We start from the raw sequence: 20,174 nt of genomic DNA, 5'->3' as shown, positions 1-20,174 counted from the left end.
ATTTTCCCAAAATAACACCCGAAATTAAAAAAAAAAGTATTTTGGATCCTGATTTCCTGATTATGAGATATTTCGGACATGACATCCCTATTTAAAGTTGGGTATATGCCGCTTGGAAACCTCGGGAAGTGCCGTTTCCGGCCATCTAGAGGGTTTGTTAATCCCAAAATTTTCTTGTACGCTTCGCGCCAACTCATGGTGGCGCTACGCTTAGATAGTCAACAAGGTCATATCCCCCCCCCCCCCACTCGGAAGTACGGATCGCCGCCCATGCATATAACACCATTTTGCATTTCAGCCCTTCTTTGAAAGCAAAAATTGTACACCCCCTCCCCTTAGACCCATCTCCCAGGACGGCGATCATTCATGCCTGGCGCCCCCCCCCCCCTATTGGAAAATCCTGGATACGCCCCTGAATTCTGCCTACAATTATCTTCTTAATACTTTCTCCGCCCCTTTTATAGGCTGCTCAATCCTGCAAATATCGTTCAATGTTGATCATTGCATGTTTTTATGCATTGGAAGCGAGTTCATCTTCCGAGCTGGGTAATGCACGGAATCCTCTCTGAATAGGGAAGGACAGAAAATGAATAAAGATGAAATATTCTCTCAAAAGATGGAAGAAAAAAAAATGCTAACAAAATGACTTATCTACTGAAGAGCCTATATGTAGATATGGCTAACCATTTCGGTCCTAGCAGTATCTTCTTCAAATGCAAAAGTTCGCCTTTAACTTTTATACAAACTAAATTGGTTAAATTCTTTCCATGTACGGATGGTACATGGAAAGAATTTAACCAAGTTAGTTATACAAGCTCATGTATAGCTGCTATAGCAAGCTCTCCATATATACACTTCCATGGTAACGAGATAAAATGATTCATACATACTTAATTCATAATTTTATATGAAACTGATTCTGTAAAGTGGTAATCAGTTGGGCATAAGATGTTAGCCACTGCATGCATGGTGGAGTTTATAGATGACAAGTTTAATCCATGCATGTGGTGGAGATCAAATTTAAAGGCAAGCCCGACTTTTAGCTCCGACCGTACTAAAACGCGGCAGCAGCCACCAGAACGACAACGATAGATCGAGATGCATCAGATACATACAGAGTATGGAACGCGAAAAGGACCACAATCGTAAATCGTGGATCGTGCTTAAAATCGGTAGCATGTGCTATTAGGGTTACAGTAAGAACTGAGGATATGTGTAATTCCAACATATCCAGTTGTTTGGGATTTGTTGGAATTACACATATCCTCAGTTCTTTACTGTAATCAGTGAGTTGCATATTCCATAACAACTCTCTGCTGTAATCCTAATAGGCACATGCTACCGATTTACTTGTCAGCAGCACGATCCAGTATTTACTATGGTACAAAGTTTTAAGATTTACAATTAAATTACTGTAATCTCTGTGTGAATTGGCTGCTAGATGCTTGGTAATAAGAGTCCAAATCATTCACGAGCAAGTTTGGGTGGCATGGGGTGATGGGACGGCATAGCCCATAAATAGTTCTCTCCTTGTCCATAACATCTTAACCACATGCGTGCGAGAGCAGCTTTAATCTTATTATATTAGAGTATTAGTGAAATCCTAACGACATATACAGAGACATAGGCACGATGGGGTAGGGGGGTTGGGGCGGGGGGGGGGTGAGGGAAGATGATAACATAGCAGTTATTAGCAAACGAAGACACCATACGAGATGTTTGCAAAGGTTGGCTGTTGGGTGGCTGGCTGGGTGGAGTGGGATGGTGGGGTAGGTTTAGGGGTGGGGGCGGGTGTTATGTAATATTTATGTACAGTGGCATACCGATGGGTACTTACCAATGCTTTTGGCGTTTGTCTCCTGACGGCCAAGAAGGCGATGATTACGCAAATGAAGCCGATACTTTGAGCGCCAAGCATAACCGAGTTGAAGCCAACCAGGAAAGAATCACTGTTGTAAATCACACAGTTGCCGGTTTTACCGCACAAAGCCTGGTACAACTCACATGTACTCTCGATCACAAATCCAAAGAAAACTGGACCGGGAATATAACCTGTAAAATAGAGAAGAAGAAGAAGAAATTGACTTTAAGAAGTGTTACTTTAGCAATCTGTGGAACTTTATAGAGGTTTCCAAGTAAAACACGACACTAGTACCTTATATCCCGCCCGACTCCCACCCCCAAGGAAATTTATACCGCCCCCTTCCAAACCAACCAATGGAAATATATAGATCTATTTCTGTTTCTGTCCAGATAGAGAATGACCTCGAAAAACATCCTTCTGTTTGTTCACAGTAGTTATACGAATCTTGTGAATCGAAAGAATGTATAAACTAAAAGGAAACACAAACATACACACAATATTTGTCACCGCCCCCCCCCCCCTTCCCCCACCTACCAACCCACTCTTTCCGCCCTGACCCTAATATGAGGCAATCGTATATATACTGTTTTTATCTCGCAAATATCCCAGAAGACTGAAATAAAATTCCACCTCCTTCATTGCACACACTTCGAACAAATAGCCATACGATGTGCCTCATAAAGAATCCCTATTAAAGGTAAAAGCGATGGATCCCCAAGACTCGGTGACGTGACAAAATAATGTATGTCAGGAATCTGGATAATTTGTTCATTAAAATGAACCGATATGTCAGTCAAAATTATTGATATAATTAAACGATAAAACTTAATGAGGGAAACCAGAAAATATTGGCAGCTGAAAACAAGACCAACGTTTACCGCCAAAAGCACTCTTCAGAACGTTTTGAGTCTTCAATTATTTCCAGACGTTGAGAGGGACTATAAAATAAACGGCTGCAGTGGCGTAGGAAGGTACTTTTGAGTGGGGTGGCTGAAGACTGATGGCCGGCCTGGGGGAGGGGTCTAAGGTGTCCCCCTCCCCTTTGGATTTTTTTTGCATTTCCAGGTGGCCTCAGATGCAATGTGGTGCAATATAGCACACTTCGAAGACCTACTCCATTTTGTAAATAATTTTTCATTTTCACCTGGCCTTAGATGCAATTTGGTGCTCCAAATGAGATTTTTTTCTCATTTGGAAATAAAAAAGGGGTTTTCTGACTTGCGGAGCGGGGGGGGGGGAATGATACTTCCGCCCCCCCATATTTTCACTGGGGGGCTGGCGCCCCAGCCGCCCGGTTCCTACGCCCTTGAACGGCTGGAAATAACTTAATGCTCCAAAGAGAGAGCGAGAGAGAGATTCTTTAGTACAACTCGTATTGTCGTTTTAGCATTACTGACGTCACCATTCTGGCCTTTTTTTCGTTCATATTAAGGGAACAAACTATTGTCACTTAAAAATCCCTGTAGTCAACGTAACTTACCTAAAATTTTAACCAAAACATTCGCAGTGCTCATTGCCAATCCCCTGTGATGTTCATCGACGGATCTACGGATATGAAATTAGATTAGTGCATGATTAATGTCGTAAATACTATGACATAGAAATAGTAAATACTTTTAAGGGTAGACTTATAGCTATATTGCGTTTGATATATACAACAAACAATATCACCAAAAACTTTACGATTAAAATTGTAAACTATCCCTCTGCAACATGATGACAGTAGAAACTTCAGCCCGATTGTTTATATGCAAATAGGGTCATATAGGTACGTCATCAATGGACTAACAAAGTTGGAAGGCTCAGGCGACCTGTCGATATTTTGCTTTTGAAAGCAAGTAACACTTTTAAGGATGATGGTGTTCATCTGTTATGACAACAACTAACAATATCATTTTTGTATGTAGACTAAAATATTGTGCGCGATGCCGAGGGAAATTATTTACAAAGTTCGTGCAAATAATCGAACCTTTTCGAATTCAAAGATATAATGAGTTCAATCAATATAGGTATACCTCAGTTGAAGCATGAAGCCAGCTATGCCAGCCATGGTGCCCAAGAGTGAGGAGGGTATCATCACTAAGATGTAGAATACCCAGATACTGCATGGTCTCTCGCATTGCTGAGGACGTGCCGTCCCCAGAGAGCCATCACTATTGACGATACAGGAACATCCAGTGTACGTCTAAAGAAAGATAACACGGAAAGGAAAATGGAAAATATTGAAACTTGGTAAATTCACACGAACCATCCTTCCCGACACACACACACATGTATAGTCGTAGTAGTAGTAGTGGTAGTAGTGGTAGTAGTAGTAGCAGCAGTAGTCTTAATAGTCGTGGTAGTAGTAGTAGTAGTAGTGGTAGTAGTAGTAGCAGCAGTAGTCTTAATAGTCGTGGTAGTAGTAGTAGTAGTAGTAGTAGTGGTAGTAGTAATAGCAGCAGTAGTCTTAATAGTCGTGGTAGTAGTAGTAGTAGTAATAGTAGTAATAGTAGTAGTTGTAGTAGTAGTAGTAATAGTAGTAGTAGTAGTAGTAGTCTTAGTAGTCGTGGTAGTAGTAGTAGTGAAAACCTTTTGCCAGAATAAACAGTATAGGCTATATGCTCATGCGCAGATGTATACAAGAACTCACCACATTGCCGTCGTCGGTATTGATATCCGTGCACCCAGCATGACATGGAGTCACGTACGTCACTAAATCGTCACCACAGACCGGTTGGTATATACCTTCTGGACAGTCACATCCATCGTTACAGTCGTGCGACAGAGCAGTTAGGGAACTACCGAAATGAAAATAATAATAATAATAATAATAATAATAATAATAATAATAATAATAATAATAATAATAATAATAATAATAATAATAATAATAATAATAATAATAATAATAATAATAATAATTATAATAATAATAATAATAATACTAATACTAATAAAAATAATAATACTAATAATAATATTAATAATATTACTAATATTAATAATATTAATAATAATATTAATAATATTACTAATATTAATAATATTAATAATAATAATAATAATAATAATAATAATAATAATAATAATAATAATAATAATAATAATAATAATAATAATAATAATAATAATAATAATAATAATAATAATAATAATAATAATAGTAATAATAATAATAATAATAATATTAATGATGAAAATTTAGAACTTGACCCCGCCTCCACACACCCTACCCTTTGAATTCCTACTCACGCCACTGTAGAAGAAAAGAGTTTTATAACTTAATAGACGGCGTTCTATATAGTGATATCGCTTCTATTTCTCTGAAAAGCCGGGTATACTTTTTTAGGTAAAGCTTTGGATATATTTTATTTCATGTACAAAAAGCTCCTCATGTTGCTTTTCGGTGTTACTTAAAGATCCTCTCTCACAAGAAAATAACGGAGTCAAATTTTTGAATTAAAAAATAAATAAAAGTCAGACGGGAAAAAAAAAACATCTGGTTTAAGATTTTTCTATATCTTACCTTCTTGTGAAGTTATACTGTATTACATTTCCGCTGTCATAAGGGACCGTGATTCCTGCGACGGCTCTCTTGTCACACCGCAGAACGTAAAAAAGACCGCAACCGCACATCATTAAAACCGTCGTGACAATCAACATAAGCGCCATACCGTACCGCGAAAGATTAAGCCGGTTTATGATAACACCTCCTAATATCTGACCCGTCACCGCTCCTGGTATGAGGAAAGCTCCTAAAATTTGATACGAAATGCAATCATAATGATTATTATTATTATTTTTATTCTTCTTATTTTTATTATTATTTACAAAAATAAATGAATAAATTAAAGAAAGAAAGAAAGAAATAAAGAAAATGGCTTAATTATACCTACAGAAGAGTGGATCAAAACGTTTAAGTAATATATTTGGCGAGGTCTTATCCTTCTGAAACAGCGTAATAACGTAGAAAGTACAGTTTTCATTATGGGAACCTCAAAATGTGGGAACTTGAGAGGCGGATGGGAGGGGTGGGGAGAAAGGCGAACCCATTAATTAAATTCCCGTCATAATATAAGGCTTTCGAAAGTCTAAGCCACCCTAAGATAGAGCCTAGATATGAAAAACAAAACAACTGGATCCATTCTCAACCACAGTCCCCTTAGATCAAGACAGTAACCGTGTGATCTCAAAAATATTACGTGAAGTAAGTATATAACAAGTCCCTATATAAAATGGAACAGATACTACACATCATCAAGTTAAAGGCATTGAAGACTCGTCCCAAACCGCGTGCCGCGCTCTGAAAAAGTTAACTTTCCGTTGCTTGCAAGTGAAGTTTTCTTTTTGTCGCTACAAAATGCAGACAGTAATGAAACGTGATACCTTGCTATCTGTTATCTAGAACTGAGATGTCCATCGCTGCTATGTACACTATGTTGTGGGTATTGGCCGTAGCTGTATGTATTGACTGTACACTAGTGTCTATAAGTACCGACGGTAGCAAGCTGTGTGTGTTTTTTTCTGGGATCGATGGTGGTGTCTAACACTTCTGCTATACACCTCATTCGAAACTAGGTCAGATTACCGGCATGAGACGTTTCTTTGTGCGCGAGGCTTCACACCCTTTAAAGGTTAATGAGCAATTTACCGTGTGTACTGTTTAACACATGATCACAGAACATTTGCCAAGAAGGAATAGATGCTATACACCATCTCTTAGTTTCATAACGCGGTTATCCTGACCATTGTTTAGTTTTACAAGTTATTGTACCCCTCTTCTATCCAGGTTCACCTATAGCTGTATACGCAATCCTTATGACCTTAACAAAGGTATTATAGCTGTTTGGATAACATCGAAACCCCTTCCCCTCCATATCTCCCTCTTCCCTCCCTATCGATGCCCTCCAATTCCCCCTCAAATATTGAACAATCAACACTGACCTTAATAAATTGTGCACGTGTTCTGAAGTATCAACTTACCACCGAAATTTATTTTATTTAAAACCAAAATAAATTTCCCATTATTCCCTTGTATAAATGTCGTAGGTAATATGTTTGGCATACATTTCCCGTGTGTTTTTCATCCAAAAAGCTGTTTTCATAATATGTAGGCCTAAATAGAATGTGACGTTCACATATACAGGGTAGGGTGACTTACATATATACTAGTTTCCTCCTTGCTTGTTTTCAGCAGGGCACACAAGTGTCCGGTGTAGACAGTATAAAGAAACTGACGGAGGTGCGTTTTTATCGATTTCAAGTCGGTTTTATTTTAAACCAGAATTTTCATTTATGTACGAAAAAACATATATCTCACATATTGAAATGCTTACAAACTCTCAAATGCAAATCTAAGTTGGTTCTTGAATGGGGTAAAGATCTGGAGAGTTTCCGTCGGACGGTAACCCCTACCCCCCCTCCCGTCTACCATCCAAGTGGCTAGACGTGTAATGATGATGTATATATAATAATAATATATATATATATATATATATATATATATATATATATTAACACTTACCCATTACCAAGGCCGACACGGATGGGTCTAACTCATAAACAACGCTGAAAAATTTAGGTCCGAAGATCATAAACCCAGTGGCGGAGAAGGCGGTAAGACAACCAGCGATGATAAGGCTCATGACGACCGTATTCTTAGCAATCTCGAGTAGGGAATGGAGGAAATCTGTAGAGTTGAAATAAAGACGATTTACGTTGTTAAAGATATAGCAAATCAAAGTGAAGACTATATTGTTTCATAACAAAATCCGTTTCCATGGTAAACTGTACCCCGAGCTCCTTTACCCCCCCCCCCCCCCCCTTTTTCGTACATTAGTCTATAGAAGAAAATATCAGTCATTTTTTCCCAAGATTTGCAACAACAACAAAAAATCAAATAAACCATATTCAAGTCTCAGCAACCGTTTTACGAACTTGAACGATTAAAGCATATTAATATCGCTAGGACATGAATATCTCTCCTTTATCACTCCACGAAAGCTATCCCTTTCTCCTTTTCCTGTGGTAAACTTTGAGCAATGTTTTAACTTCCTTAAAAATGACCGGCAAACACAGCCTATATATAACTTGATATAACATTTGATGTATATTTTCATATATATTTAATTTATGCTATAACTAACCTTTGATAAACTCTACCGGTCCATTTTCACGCCCTGCTGAACACAGCCTATATATAACTTGATATAACATTGTTGTATTCGTTTCAATATATATTTAATTTATGCTATAACTAACCTTTGATAAACTCTACCGGTCCATTTTCACGCCCTGCTGAACACAGACTATATATAACTTGATATAAAATTGTTGTATTTGTTTCAATATATATTTAATTTATGCAATAACTAACCTTTGATAAACTCTACCGGTCCATTTTCACGCCCTGCTGAACACAGACTATATATAACTTGATATAACATTTGATGTATATTTTCATATATATTTAATTTATGCTATAACTAACCTTTGATAAACTCCACCGGTCCATTTTCACACCCTGCTGAACACAGACTATATATAACTTGATATAACATTGTTGTATATTTTCATATATATTTAATTTATGCTATAACGAACCTTTGATAAACTCTACCGGTCCATTTTCACACCCTGCTGAACACAGACTATATATAACTTGATATAACATTGTTGTATATTTTCATATATATTTAATTTATGCTATAACGAACCTTTGATAAACTCTACCGGTCCATTTTCACACCCTGCTGAACACAGACTATATATAACTTGACATAACATTGTTGTATTTGTTTCAATATATATTTAATTTATGCTATAACTAACCTTTGATAAACTCTACCGGTCCATTTTCACACCCTGCTTCGCTCCTTTCCGTTTCTTCCTCGTCCTTTGCTTTCTTCTTCGCCGGAAGAGGATTCGCTTTCATATATTCTTCATTTTCTCTGGCTAATTCTTCGGGATCTCGTAATTGCCGAGGAAATAGGAAGAATAAGAGCCCAAATATTGCTAAGAGGAAACTACAGATGATATAACCAAGCCACCAAGCTCCCAGCCAATTAGCGTCTCCTGGGCTGGCCGAGTAAGACTCGGGATTGTAGAATGGAAATGTGACCGGAAACTGCAGACAGAAACTAGCTAGAAAGAATCCAAACAGGCTGCCAAAGACAAAGACTGAAAACACAATTCCTGTAAAGAAATACGAAAAGAGGAAATTAAGGCAAAAAATAATTATATAATTATTGTATAATTGTAAACGTATATATGGGATTAAGAGTTTCTATCTGGATATCCGACCGAAGCCCAATCATTCCAATCACCAACCAGGGGCACAACTACCTATAATTCTGGGAGGTTGGGGGGAGGGGGGTTATCCCCACAACAAATTGGGACTCAACCCCCCCCCCCCCACTCCCCATCGCAGAATATTAAAAGAAATCAAAATGGTATCATATTACATAAATATATAACATGTATATATGCGGTATAACCGTACACAGTCGAAAAGGTTTCAACAGTGGTACATCTAAGCACCCTTCATTTTACCAAAATTTCAATTTAATTAACTATGCAGATCATGTGTATTCCGCATGGCCAGAAGTATTGCAGGTGTCTAAGAAAATAGATGGATATTCCAAAGGTTAGTTTATATACTTCATTCATTAGCGCATGCATCTTACCATTTTACAATGACTGAATTCCACTGTATAAATGTTCCTTATCATATGTGATTCCTATATTACTTTCACCTTCTGATACAATATACAAAACATTGATTGCTACAATCAAACATGTTAATCAAACATGATTCTTGTATGATTACATGAAGGAGTCTTTTATCGCCATATAAGGCTGGAAAAAAATTGAAAAATATATCATGATTGGATAATCAGTCACCAATGAACAAACGGGAAATATTTCGCATCTTTCTTGCTGTCTGTTGTAAAAGGGTTTCAGATTGTTTTTGAGTTATTCCTATTTGAGGGACAGTATAGTTTAAGCAGTATTACATTGGTTGTGATAATTAGCAAATGTTGAAATTGTTAATATTACTTTGAGAGAAGTATAGAGTACATTGAGTTACAAGTTGAGTTACAAGTTGAGTTACCCATGCAGGTTGGGAAAAGTTTTGCCCATTTATTTTAAGAGGGTATACCTTCATCTTTATTCTTAAGCCATCTCTAAATAAACACGGTACAAGTTGAAGTATCATCTCGTACCCTGTAAAAAAAAAAACTTTGAGCAATCTTATAAATTTCGGGTGTAACCAGAGACCACGGGAACTAATTAGGAAAGTTCTTACAAAGACACTTTCATTTCGATGGCGTTTCCGCTCTATATATTCATTTGGTTTTGTTCCGATTATAGTAATGACGGGAAGTGAATTGTGGGTTTGACGGATTGATCTAGGGCAGGGTTTCCCTAACTTTACCCCCCCCCCCCACGTTTGTAGATGTCAGAGTTGTCCACGAACCCCCAACTTTTCGAGACACGATAAAAGTCATTATTATACTACGCATAACAGTGCTTCGAATAAGCTCAAGTTCATATAGTGTAATATTGTAATGAAAAAAAAACAAGAGATGAACAAATATTTATTTGGAAACTTCAAGATCAGATACAGCTCTTTATCTCCACGACGTACTGTCATGCGTATACACCAACTTCACCAAAGTCATGCGGCCTGTATCTGTTTCATAATTCAGTTATTTATCACAGGCGCGGTACGGTACTACTATATGGCAACATATGCGTATGGAACGTGAAAAGAGTTTGTCGATGGGTACGACTTTTGTACAGATTTTAGTTCAACAAAAAGTACTCTAGTTTTGACTTTCAGAAACGTCTCACGAACCCCCTGGGATGGACTCACGCACCACCTGGGGGTTCATGCACCCCAGTTAGGGAACCCCTGATCTAGGGGAAGGAGAACGGGGGTGGGGGTGGTGGAACTTGGGAGCTATAATGACCTTTTGTCATATGAAAAAAACAACGAAATAAAAATAAGTGGTTAGTACTCCATTTATCTTCCCTTTAAAATGTTCTTTCCGTGACAGAAGGGAGTTCAATAATTGTTATTGGGAATTAAATGCTCTTCAAACCAGCCTTGAAGTGAAACGATTGCTTTCAACCAGCTGAGTTGAATCCAAGTAAAAATCAAATAGTAACGAGAGTGAAAGTTGACGGTATGTGTTCTAAACGTTGGATCAATGTTTGTTTACAACAGTCTAATATAAGTGTATATAGTTTCCGCGTGAGGCTTGACTTAAGTGTATCTATTATACATTAATAAAACCTATGCATTATATACCAGCGTAGATTATTGAAGAGAAATCCCTGAAATAGATTTTCTTTCTCATTTGTTTAGATTGAAAAGTCTATCTTTTTTCATTTTCATATTTTTCATATCATTTTTTGCTCTTAAATCAGTTGGAATTTTAACTAATATACGGGTAGACTGAAGTTAATCAGTTTTATACCGAATTTGTGTTTTATCGAATTAAGGCAGAAAGCCGTTTCCCGTCAATATATCGACATTAATAGTGCGATAGGTTAAAAACAGTACCCCCCCCCCATTCTACATTCACTCCTCTAACCTTCATATTGCCCTCCTTTCCAGTCTTAACCCCTCTGTTTACTGCTCTTCTGCTCTCTTCCCTGTTTCCCGCATGTTCCCCCTCTTACCCTCTTCTTCTATTTGTTCTCCTTCACTATCCTCTCCTGCTGTTCTACATCTTCTTCCCATATTCAAATGTCTCCCATGCATACCCCATGGGCGGTGGAGCCGGGAGCTCCCCAGTTGGATGTTAAAACTCAAAATTGCCCCATTTATAAATTACAAGTACCCTTTTATCATTTATTTTGTAACTAAAAATACCCTTGTGTTAGAAACAAGTTATGCGGTAGGAAAGGAATCGTTTTGTTGAAAAAACATTCATATATGTATGCACATTGGATCCTATACTTTGTCGGGAAGTTTTGAGGTAATTCTGTGGTACCCCTTCTCATATCAAAGTCACATGTCCAAATTTCTGCCCCCCCCCCCCGCCCCCAGGCCCAGATTGAATTTCTCTCTTCCGCTGTCCCTCTTATCTTCTCCCTCGTATCAAACCACTCTCCTCTGCCGTTTCCATCATAATGGAAGTACTTGATACACTAAAAATAGGTTCTAATCGTCGGTGAAACACCGGATAACCATAAGCGTAGGAGCCCAATTTGATTTGGGGGCTGTAGCGACTTGCCCGAAATATATTACCAAACTTTCTCGCAAGCTCCGCGCGCTTTCGACATTATAAAGTGCATATCATATAGGCATGCGTCGGTTATTACATCGCATGCCAATAACATACAATCATTTGCCGTGTTATTACCCTTCCATATTGGTTATAATTATTGGGAAAGTCGTTACAATAATAATGATTATAATAATATCAGTTTAACTGTTGAAAAACACATAGAAAATTGTATTTTTTTCAGTAGGTGCCGGGAAAATTCTCAGCATATTGCCCGAATTTTCACAAAACTTTTTGGTTGGGGGCTGCAGCCCCCCCCCCCGCCTCCTACGCCTATGCGGATAACGGATTACTTTAAAACGGTTATCAGTACCGGCACCAAATATTAGCGTATTAAACTGAGTCCTGGCAGTTTTCAAAGGTACTTTTCTAGCATATTCTGCCAAATTATTATTTGCACGCATTGCGGAGCGCTCAGTTACAGACAAGTAATTGTTCCAATGGTGTAGAACTGCTTTTGAGGGTGGAAGCTTATTAAAGTATGAACAAAAGTAATCATTATTAATCTAGCATATTTTGGGTGCCATATGGAGGACCTTTAAGGTGGCATACTCCACAAGTTGTCTTTATTAATCTCAGGAAAATTGCTGAATACAAATAGAATGTCAAGGTGAACACATGTACGTGCACGTGGTGTGAAAACTTGGGGGATTTTTGGACAATTTTAAGCAACTAAAGGTCTTCAGTGAGCAGTTTATGGGATAGTCAATTAATTACATACTGATGAAAGGGTTGTTTAATTAGTGACCAAAAGGTATGGCTCTTCTTGCTTATAAAAAAGAGAGTATAACAAAAAGGTCATTTACGGAAACTTGGAAGTGCCATAAATGAGTCAACATGTCAGCCAATCAGCGTTTGGGTAATATTTATAACAAATGAGTAATTCTACCAAAGAGACCACGTTGCTTTGCCAATTAAGGATTAAAGTGAATGATGGAGCATTTGAACTATATTTGCAGATCTTGCTTATTACATTTTAACTGACCTGCATAAATTGGCATCGTCCGTCTTGGCACATTGTCATCCAAATAGGTTAGCGATATCGCTCCGATGCCGCTTCCCAGACTAATCACAGATGACCCGAGCGGAATCCAAAACGCTTCGTGCATCAGTGACCCAGAGGAGGCTTCCTCCTCCGCGGTACATTCCCTCGGCTCCCTCTCTCCATCTGCATAACAGAATAAGCTGTCTGCTGCCTCAGTCACGTTCTTCTCTGTGGCAATAGAGGGCACACTCGTAAGCAGGGCGGTCGGTAGCTTGTAGAGGAAGTGCGGCATCGCCTGTAGAAGCACTCCAACAGCCACGAGCATGGTGAGGACACCGATGACCCTCGGTCGGTGTCGCGATTGACCGTAATGGACTATGATCATGACCGTGAAAAGACCCACGATGTCTTCAACCATCGATATGTAGCCGATCTGTGTACTCTTTAACTGGAACCGTTTCTCGAGCGATGTGATCACACCGCTGGAATATCCGGTAGCGGTTGCTTTCAGGATGGTCGACAGCAGGAGCACGACGAGGAAGGTGACTGGAGTACAAAGCCAACTGGCAAAACATCCACGAGGCTTCTTCGTCTTCTCGGATGGAGACTCTCCAGAAAGAGAGGACATCTCCATTTCATTCATTTTCTCTTTGCTATCCATGTTTTGGATTTTTTGTTTAGGTAGGTTAATTTTCTTCCCTGATGAGAAAGAGGTAAAATACGGAATTGTTGTTGTCTACAAATTGAACAGTATCATTATTGCAGCTGAACTGAAATCATTAACGGTTATGTTTTAATGAGACTTTTCGGTAACATATCAACTTCCTTCCGACCCTAAATGCAAACTAAAATAAACATGAAATAAACAGTCTTTGTGAGCAGGTGAATGAATTGATCAATTTCTCCTGGTGCTAAGTCAATTGACATTAAGAGAAAAGGCTGGTTCTCGAGTGAAAATACAATAATTAAAGTAGGTAAATGATTGGAGGTAAACAGCCAATGTTTGGTTTTGAAGGGCTTGCGAGCACAATTAGCTCTTCTTCAGTCAAGTACATGATCACCGATCATATCATAGTAACATGTCCCACTTTCTGTGCCCCCCCCCACCGAAGTGACAAGGAGTAGCAGGAATTGAAACCATTTTTATAGAGAAGAGTGTCGGCATGGTTGTGAGTTTAAAGTGTCTCGCTGATTTCTGCTGGATTTAGCGGAAGTTTTGGAAAATCAGATTATTTTAACCCGTGTCGGATTATTTTAATCCGATTCAGTCGTAATTGCAAAGGTATTGTTTCGGTTTTGATGTTTAAACCGCACGGTTCCGTGGTCTTTATAAAGGTTTAGAAATTTTCTAATTATATTTCTAATATATATACAGTGGCGTAGGAAGGTACTTTTGAGTGGGGGGCTGAAGACTGAAGGCCGGCCTGGGGAAGGGGTCTAAGGGGAGGGGGTGTCCCCCTCCCCTTTGGAATTTTTTGCATTTCCAGGTGGCCTCAGATGCAATTTGGTGCAATATAGCACACTTCAACACCCACTCCATTTTGTAAACTTAATTTTGTATTTTCACCTGGCCTTAGATGCAATTTGGTGCTCCAAATGACATTTTTTTCTCATTTGGAACTGAAAAAGGGGTTTTCTGACATGCGAAGCGGGGGGGCGGAATGATACTTCCGCCCCTCCACATTTTTCACTGGGGGGCTGGCGCCCCCCCCCCCAGCCCCCCCCCCCGGTTCCTACGCCCTTGTATATATATATATATATATATATATATATATATATATATATATTTGCATATAAACATATATCCTCCTGACCATATAGGCCTATAAACTGACTGCTGAGGTTATATGAAACTTTTGCATGATTTTATATGAAGTCATTTAGCCTAAACTTATTTTTTAATTATACAAACTATCGTAACACCTAATATCTAAGCAACATCTGATCACTATACATTAAAAAACGATAAAATGTTCTCTAGTTGGTTATCAGCTTATATTGCATACATGGACCATATATAACTCAATGACTATATAGACTTTGAATCATCGTTCTGTAATCAACAATGCTCTTTGCTCGTTCAAATTTGCATACAACGTTCCAGCCGGCTTTCTCTCACCCATTTGGGACAATCCTTTTCTAGAAACTATACTTTCATGTCCTGCTTCAAAGCACTTTATAGTGACTGACATATCAGAATTATGAATATCATGTTTTTATTAGATAAGATAATCATGATTACCCTTACTGTCAGAACGATTGCTTTAAAGCATGATATGAGAGAACAGTGTAGAGTGATATTAGAACTGGGAAATTGTCCCAAAATCGCTACTTCCTCTTGTTGAACGAAGTAAAATAAATGCTTAAAAATTACAAATTGTACATTTTTTGCTTGGCCAAACACGTCACAATTTACAAAAAAAATAATCAATCAATCAATCAATCAATCAAATGACATTATTAAACGTTTCTTTCATTGTAAACAAAAAATACATGCGAAGTATAAACTTACGTTTGTTTGAACAGCTTCTTGAACTGGAAGGCAAGTATTGTGCAATGGTTCTTGTTCCCAAAAGTTGTTGCTTCTTATTCTTCTTTCAAATGAAGAAAAAAAATACAATCAATTGTTATATTCCACTTAGCGACTAGGAAGCTATTGAATATTCATGGCGTATAGTTGATCGCATTGACCTATTATTAATCGGTTTTACAGAGTATCTACTCACCTAGTTTTGATTCAACCGCATACCGTCACATTTGATGTTAAATTCTCCAAAACTATGCGTTAAGGGTACTTAACGGTTACAAAAGCTACAACAGGGTCCTCAAAAAAATCGATGCCTCATCTAGTTGCTGGTTATTAAATTTAATGATACTACTCTGCTTGCAAATCCAAGTTGTAATAAGATGAATGGTAGCCATGGATACATTAAAACGTCACAATGTGAAATATGCGTGCTTTGTATTCAAACGAACACTTCAAGACAGTTTAGTTACGCCAGTGAATGTTTCATTTTAAAGAATAAATAGTACAACAAATATAGTAATTTTAATGAAATACTCGTTTGTTTTTTTCTTTTTTTGAACAGCAGTTCAACTGATACCGTAGGCTTTGGACTCACATCTATATATCATGAGATCTAATTGGTTCAATTCTGGCTGTGGATGCAACGCCCTCGCACCATTCAACCTCATGGGCTCAACATTCAGGAAGGACATGACTAACTTTTCTTCTGTACCCCCCCTTCTCACTGTCTCCCCCCCCCCCCCCATCACTCCTCTTCTCATAGCTCTCTTCCACCCTTTTTCTCCACACCTTCCTGTCTTTATCCTTCTCCAGTTCATTCCCTACCCCTTCCCTTAATCCTCTCTTTGTCCTTCCACTATTTATCTCCCACCTCTCCTCTTCCCCTGTTGGTTTCTTTCTTTCTTCTCTCCATCCCTTGTCTACTAATCCCCTTACATCCATCTCTTTGTGTTCACCATGCTCATTAACCTATCTGTATTCTGTGTGTGTTTTTGTCCCTTCTGTTACTCTTACTTGTCATTTAGCCTTTGAAGAAGATCCTGCTAGGATTGAAACGTCAGGCCAACTTACTTTTACACATTCTCCTACACAGGCTCTCTGGTGGATAAGCAGTTTGCTAACAGTTTTCTTTTATTTTGGTTCAATTCCTATTATAGTTTTGCATGATGTGTCAGAGCAGCCGATTCTGATAGCTTTATCAGTTAAAACTGGTAAAGGTGATTATACCTGTTAATCAGCTAAAACTGATGTGTGTTATGATTTCTTAACATGCGTTACATTTATGACCAGTTAATTGCTACAGAGAAACAGAAAATGCTAAACACACAATATGCAACATGATTGACTAGACTAACAAGACTATTTTAAAGGTTTCGCCAATAATTTCGTCTCCATTTTCAAGTGGGTGCATGACACATTGAAAAATTTGTAAAGTCATTAGTTCTGTTGTGATCAACAATTCCCTCAAACAGCTTGCTCCGTTTGGGAGATATCCCGGTTTAAAATTCTTGTCGCGGGAGGGGTGGGGGTGGGTGGAGGTGGGGGAGTGTCATTTTGGAAATCAGTGACATCATAATGTCATTATCATTGGAAACCTTTTACTTTATCTTGGTCTACAGTAATGACGCCGACACCAATGCTATTTTCATGTCATGTTAAGCGCTTCAGAATTATATTCATTATTTAAAAAATCACAGAGCTACACGGAGCCACGGTAAAACCCATCTCCATTTATAGGTATAAACGTTTTATTTAGAATTGTTTAATGAATTTGTTCATCACATTCACCTCTGTCATTACAGATCAACATATATAGGCGTAGGAGCCCAAATTGATTTGGGGGACTGTAACGACTTGCCCGAAAAATATAGCCAAAATTTTTCGCGCGTCCAACATGTTAATGTGCATATCCTACAGGCATGCATCGGTTATTACATCGCATGCCAATAACATACAATCATTTGCCGTGGTATGACCCTTCCTTATTCGTTATAGTTATTGGGGAAGTAGTTACAATAATCATATAAGTTTAACCACTGAAAAACACATTGCAAATTATTTTTCTTTCAGTAGATTCCCGAAAAATTCTCAGCATAATATTGCCCGAATTTTCACAAACAGTTTTGGTTGGGGGCTGGAGCCCCCCCCCCCCAGCCCCCCGCCTCCTACGCCTATGTAGATCAATACTGATACATGGTTAGGTTATTCTGCTCCTTAAAGCTATATTGTTCGATAGATTGATTACAACACGTGACCGTTTGAATCGTCTACAAAATGTCCCGACAATCGCAAAGCAAAAGTATTTTGTTTATTTATTAATTTTATCCTGAAACCTAATCGTGTAAAATGTTGAATGAAAAGTACAATCGTCTTGAATGAATGGTCTCATCCTATAATGCTTACTGTGCTGGCAACTAACCGGCATAAAGTTTAAACAACCATCTTGTTATACAATCAACAGTCTAATAAAAGTCCTTCAGATTTTAAGAATGCTCCATTATTCGGGGGAAAAAAACTCATTGATTGAAAACCAAAATGTGAGTAACACAGTGAAGTAGAATTCGCATTTTGTATAGTGGTAAAACAATATATAGGCCTAGAACACACAGTCACACCCACAATTAGAATACCGTACCGTATAATATGAAAAATGAAATATTATTCATTTACTAAAATCGTCAGTGTTGACCATAAATATGCTAGAGAGTCATGGGTGTAAAATCTGTTTTCAAAAATCGAGGGCCAGGATGGTTAAAGTGAGGCGGTCGGTGGTAATTTACTGTGTGAAGTCGATGGTTAAATTTTCAACAAGTTCATTGAAATTTTACCGTCAAATGCAATTGAAAATATTTAAATGCCAAAATTCGTGTTTTGGGCTGGTAAACGCTCAAACTGGCAACCCTGGTTTCTACGTTCAGTTAGAAAAGAGCTTCATCGTTTACACTTTTAACATAAAAAAAACATGCAATCATGTTTTGTACGGACTACGAAAGTTTATGATAGAGCCGTTACGGTGTTCACTGGCAGAGGCGCTTAGATAATTCGGCTGAACTGAATTACGAATTTGTTATGGAGATCTTCATGGAGCGACAACTTAGTAACCAATTCATGCTTTATCGTGCATACAGCGTTGGAATGAATAAGCAAGTGGTGATAAAATGACAAATTTATGATCCAAAGAGGTCAAGGGGCGCGTATTTTCTTGAATGGGCGGTCGCCAAATTTGTGAGGGTGAAGGCTGTCCCAGTTGCCCTAGCTCCCCTCCCCCCCCCCCCCCCGTATTCGTCTTGGAATGTATATACACCGGGAGCAATCAGTTATGACACGCAGTGAGGACTACAGCAGCCCCGAAGATCGAGGGAGCAATCGAGGAGGGGGATCAGCCCGATGAATGAGGCCAATTAGGGGGTAAGGGAGGGGGGGGGGGTAGGGCAATGAGATGAAGAATGAGGTATTCTCAGTTTCATAAAATACGGTACTAATTATTTTTGACAGATAAAAGGTAAACATATACTTTATAGGCATCTTACGTGAAAATTATAATCCCTACATCGTGCATGTTTATAACGACATTGACAATTAATTGATACTTAAAATTGCCAAAAGTTAAACTTGAAGCAAACAGGTGTGATGTCATAGTTGTACAAGCATGTGCTGACCGAAGTAATAATGGAAATAGCGGTGCATAAGAAAAATCGGGGAGAGGGAGTGGTTGCGCTTAAATCTTCCACTATGTATACCTTCTTTTGAACAAAATGAGGCAATTTTGAGTACCAATAAACATTTGCAGAACGGGAGGCTCGGGTCCCCAGCTTATTTTATACTAGATCTACTATACTGCATATAAACGTCTCTCTCTCCCCTACCTCCCCCCCCCCCTCCTCTCGCTCTCTCTCGTACATAAGTCAGGACGTCATGAACAGAAAACAGTTTTGTCATACAAGGTGCTTTTCAAGTTTCTTTTCAGGAAATAGCGTGTGTCAGTAACCTTGAAGAAATGAAAAGAAAGACAAACAAGTAATATGTTGACTAGCAGGCGGAAGTTTGTGTGAATCAGAATCAAGAAAAAGTGTTAACCCAAACCTTCTTACATATCAGATTTCTTGATCCGTATATATACTGAGTTTGATATCGACTATAGTCCTTATAATTATTTGCCAATATAACGTCAAGTACCGTAACTAAATGACTCTCCAGAAATGAATCCTTGCCAAAGTACTAACAAATTTAAGTTGCTGGTTTATTGCTATAGGCTGATCTAAAATTCCATTGTCGTGACTTCTTGCGTTGAGTCACTATCAAAGAGTAGGGTTCAAGTTCAAGTTATTTAGGTTAAAGGGCTGGTAATGAAGACAAATGTTTACAGCACACTATAGCTTAATATACGTGAAAACGCACGTAGTTTTTGTCCGTGCAGTTTTAATATCTTTTATGGTTTTTTCTGGCAACAACAAAAAACACAAAACAAAACAAATGGCAACAGCATGCATGCCAATACCGGATTTAGGGCCACGGTCA

General features: G+C 38.3%; 1 protein-coding gene across 1 annotated transcript; it reads right to left on the bottom strand.

The window, feature by feature from the left end:
• Window positions 1-377: 377 nt before the first annotated feature.
• Window positions 378-19,610, bottom strand: LOC139970960 (solute carrier organic anion transporter family member 2A1-like). The gene is made up of 11 exons (XM_071977051.1): window positions 19,557-19,610; window positions 15,642-15,720; window positions 13,130-13,828; window positions 8,678-9,040; window positions 7,371-7,535; window positions 5,373-5,601; window positions 4,497-4,644; window positions 3,880-4,049; window positions 3,345-3,409; window positions 1,838-2,052; window positions 378-565 (listed from the first exon to the last, which is right to left on the bottom strand). Exons 1-11 carry the CDS (start codon window positions 19,593-19,595, stop codon window positions 512-514), a joined length of 2,226 nt encoding a protein of 741 aa, XP_071833152.1. The 5' UTR covers window positions 19,596-19,610; the 3' UTR covers window positions 378-511.
• Window positions 19,611-20,174: the final 564 nt, after the last annotated feature.

The sequence above is a fragment of the Apostichopus japonicus genome, chromosome 8 (genome assembly GCF_037975245.1).
Source record: "Apostichopus japonicus isolate 1M-3 chromosome 8, ASM3797524v1, whole genome shotgun sequence".
Classification (NCBI taxonomy): domain Eukaryota; kingdom Metazoa; phylum Echinodermata; class Holothuroidea; order Aspidochirotida; family Stichopodidae; genus Apostichopus; species Apostichopus japonicus.
Note: the sequence above shows the minus strand (reverse complement) of the source record. Positions and strands in the feature narration are given on the sequence as shown.

What these genes read in the sequence shown, in the direction of transcription:
- LOC139970960 (XM_071977051.1), bottom strand. Translation starts at nt 19,595, where the DNA reads ATGACAAAACTGTTTTCTGTTCATGACGTCCTGACTTAT. An exon ending in ATACCGACGACGGCAATGTG is followed by an intron (nt 4,050 to 4,496) that starts GTGAGTTCTTGT and finishes ATCTTTCTTTAG; the next exon opens with ACGTACACTGGATGTTCCTG. An exon ending in GGCTTCATGCTTCAACTGAG is followed by an intron (nt 3,410 to 3,879) that starts GTATACCTATAT and finishes TCATATCCGTAG; the next exon opens with ATCCGTCGATGAACATCACA.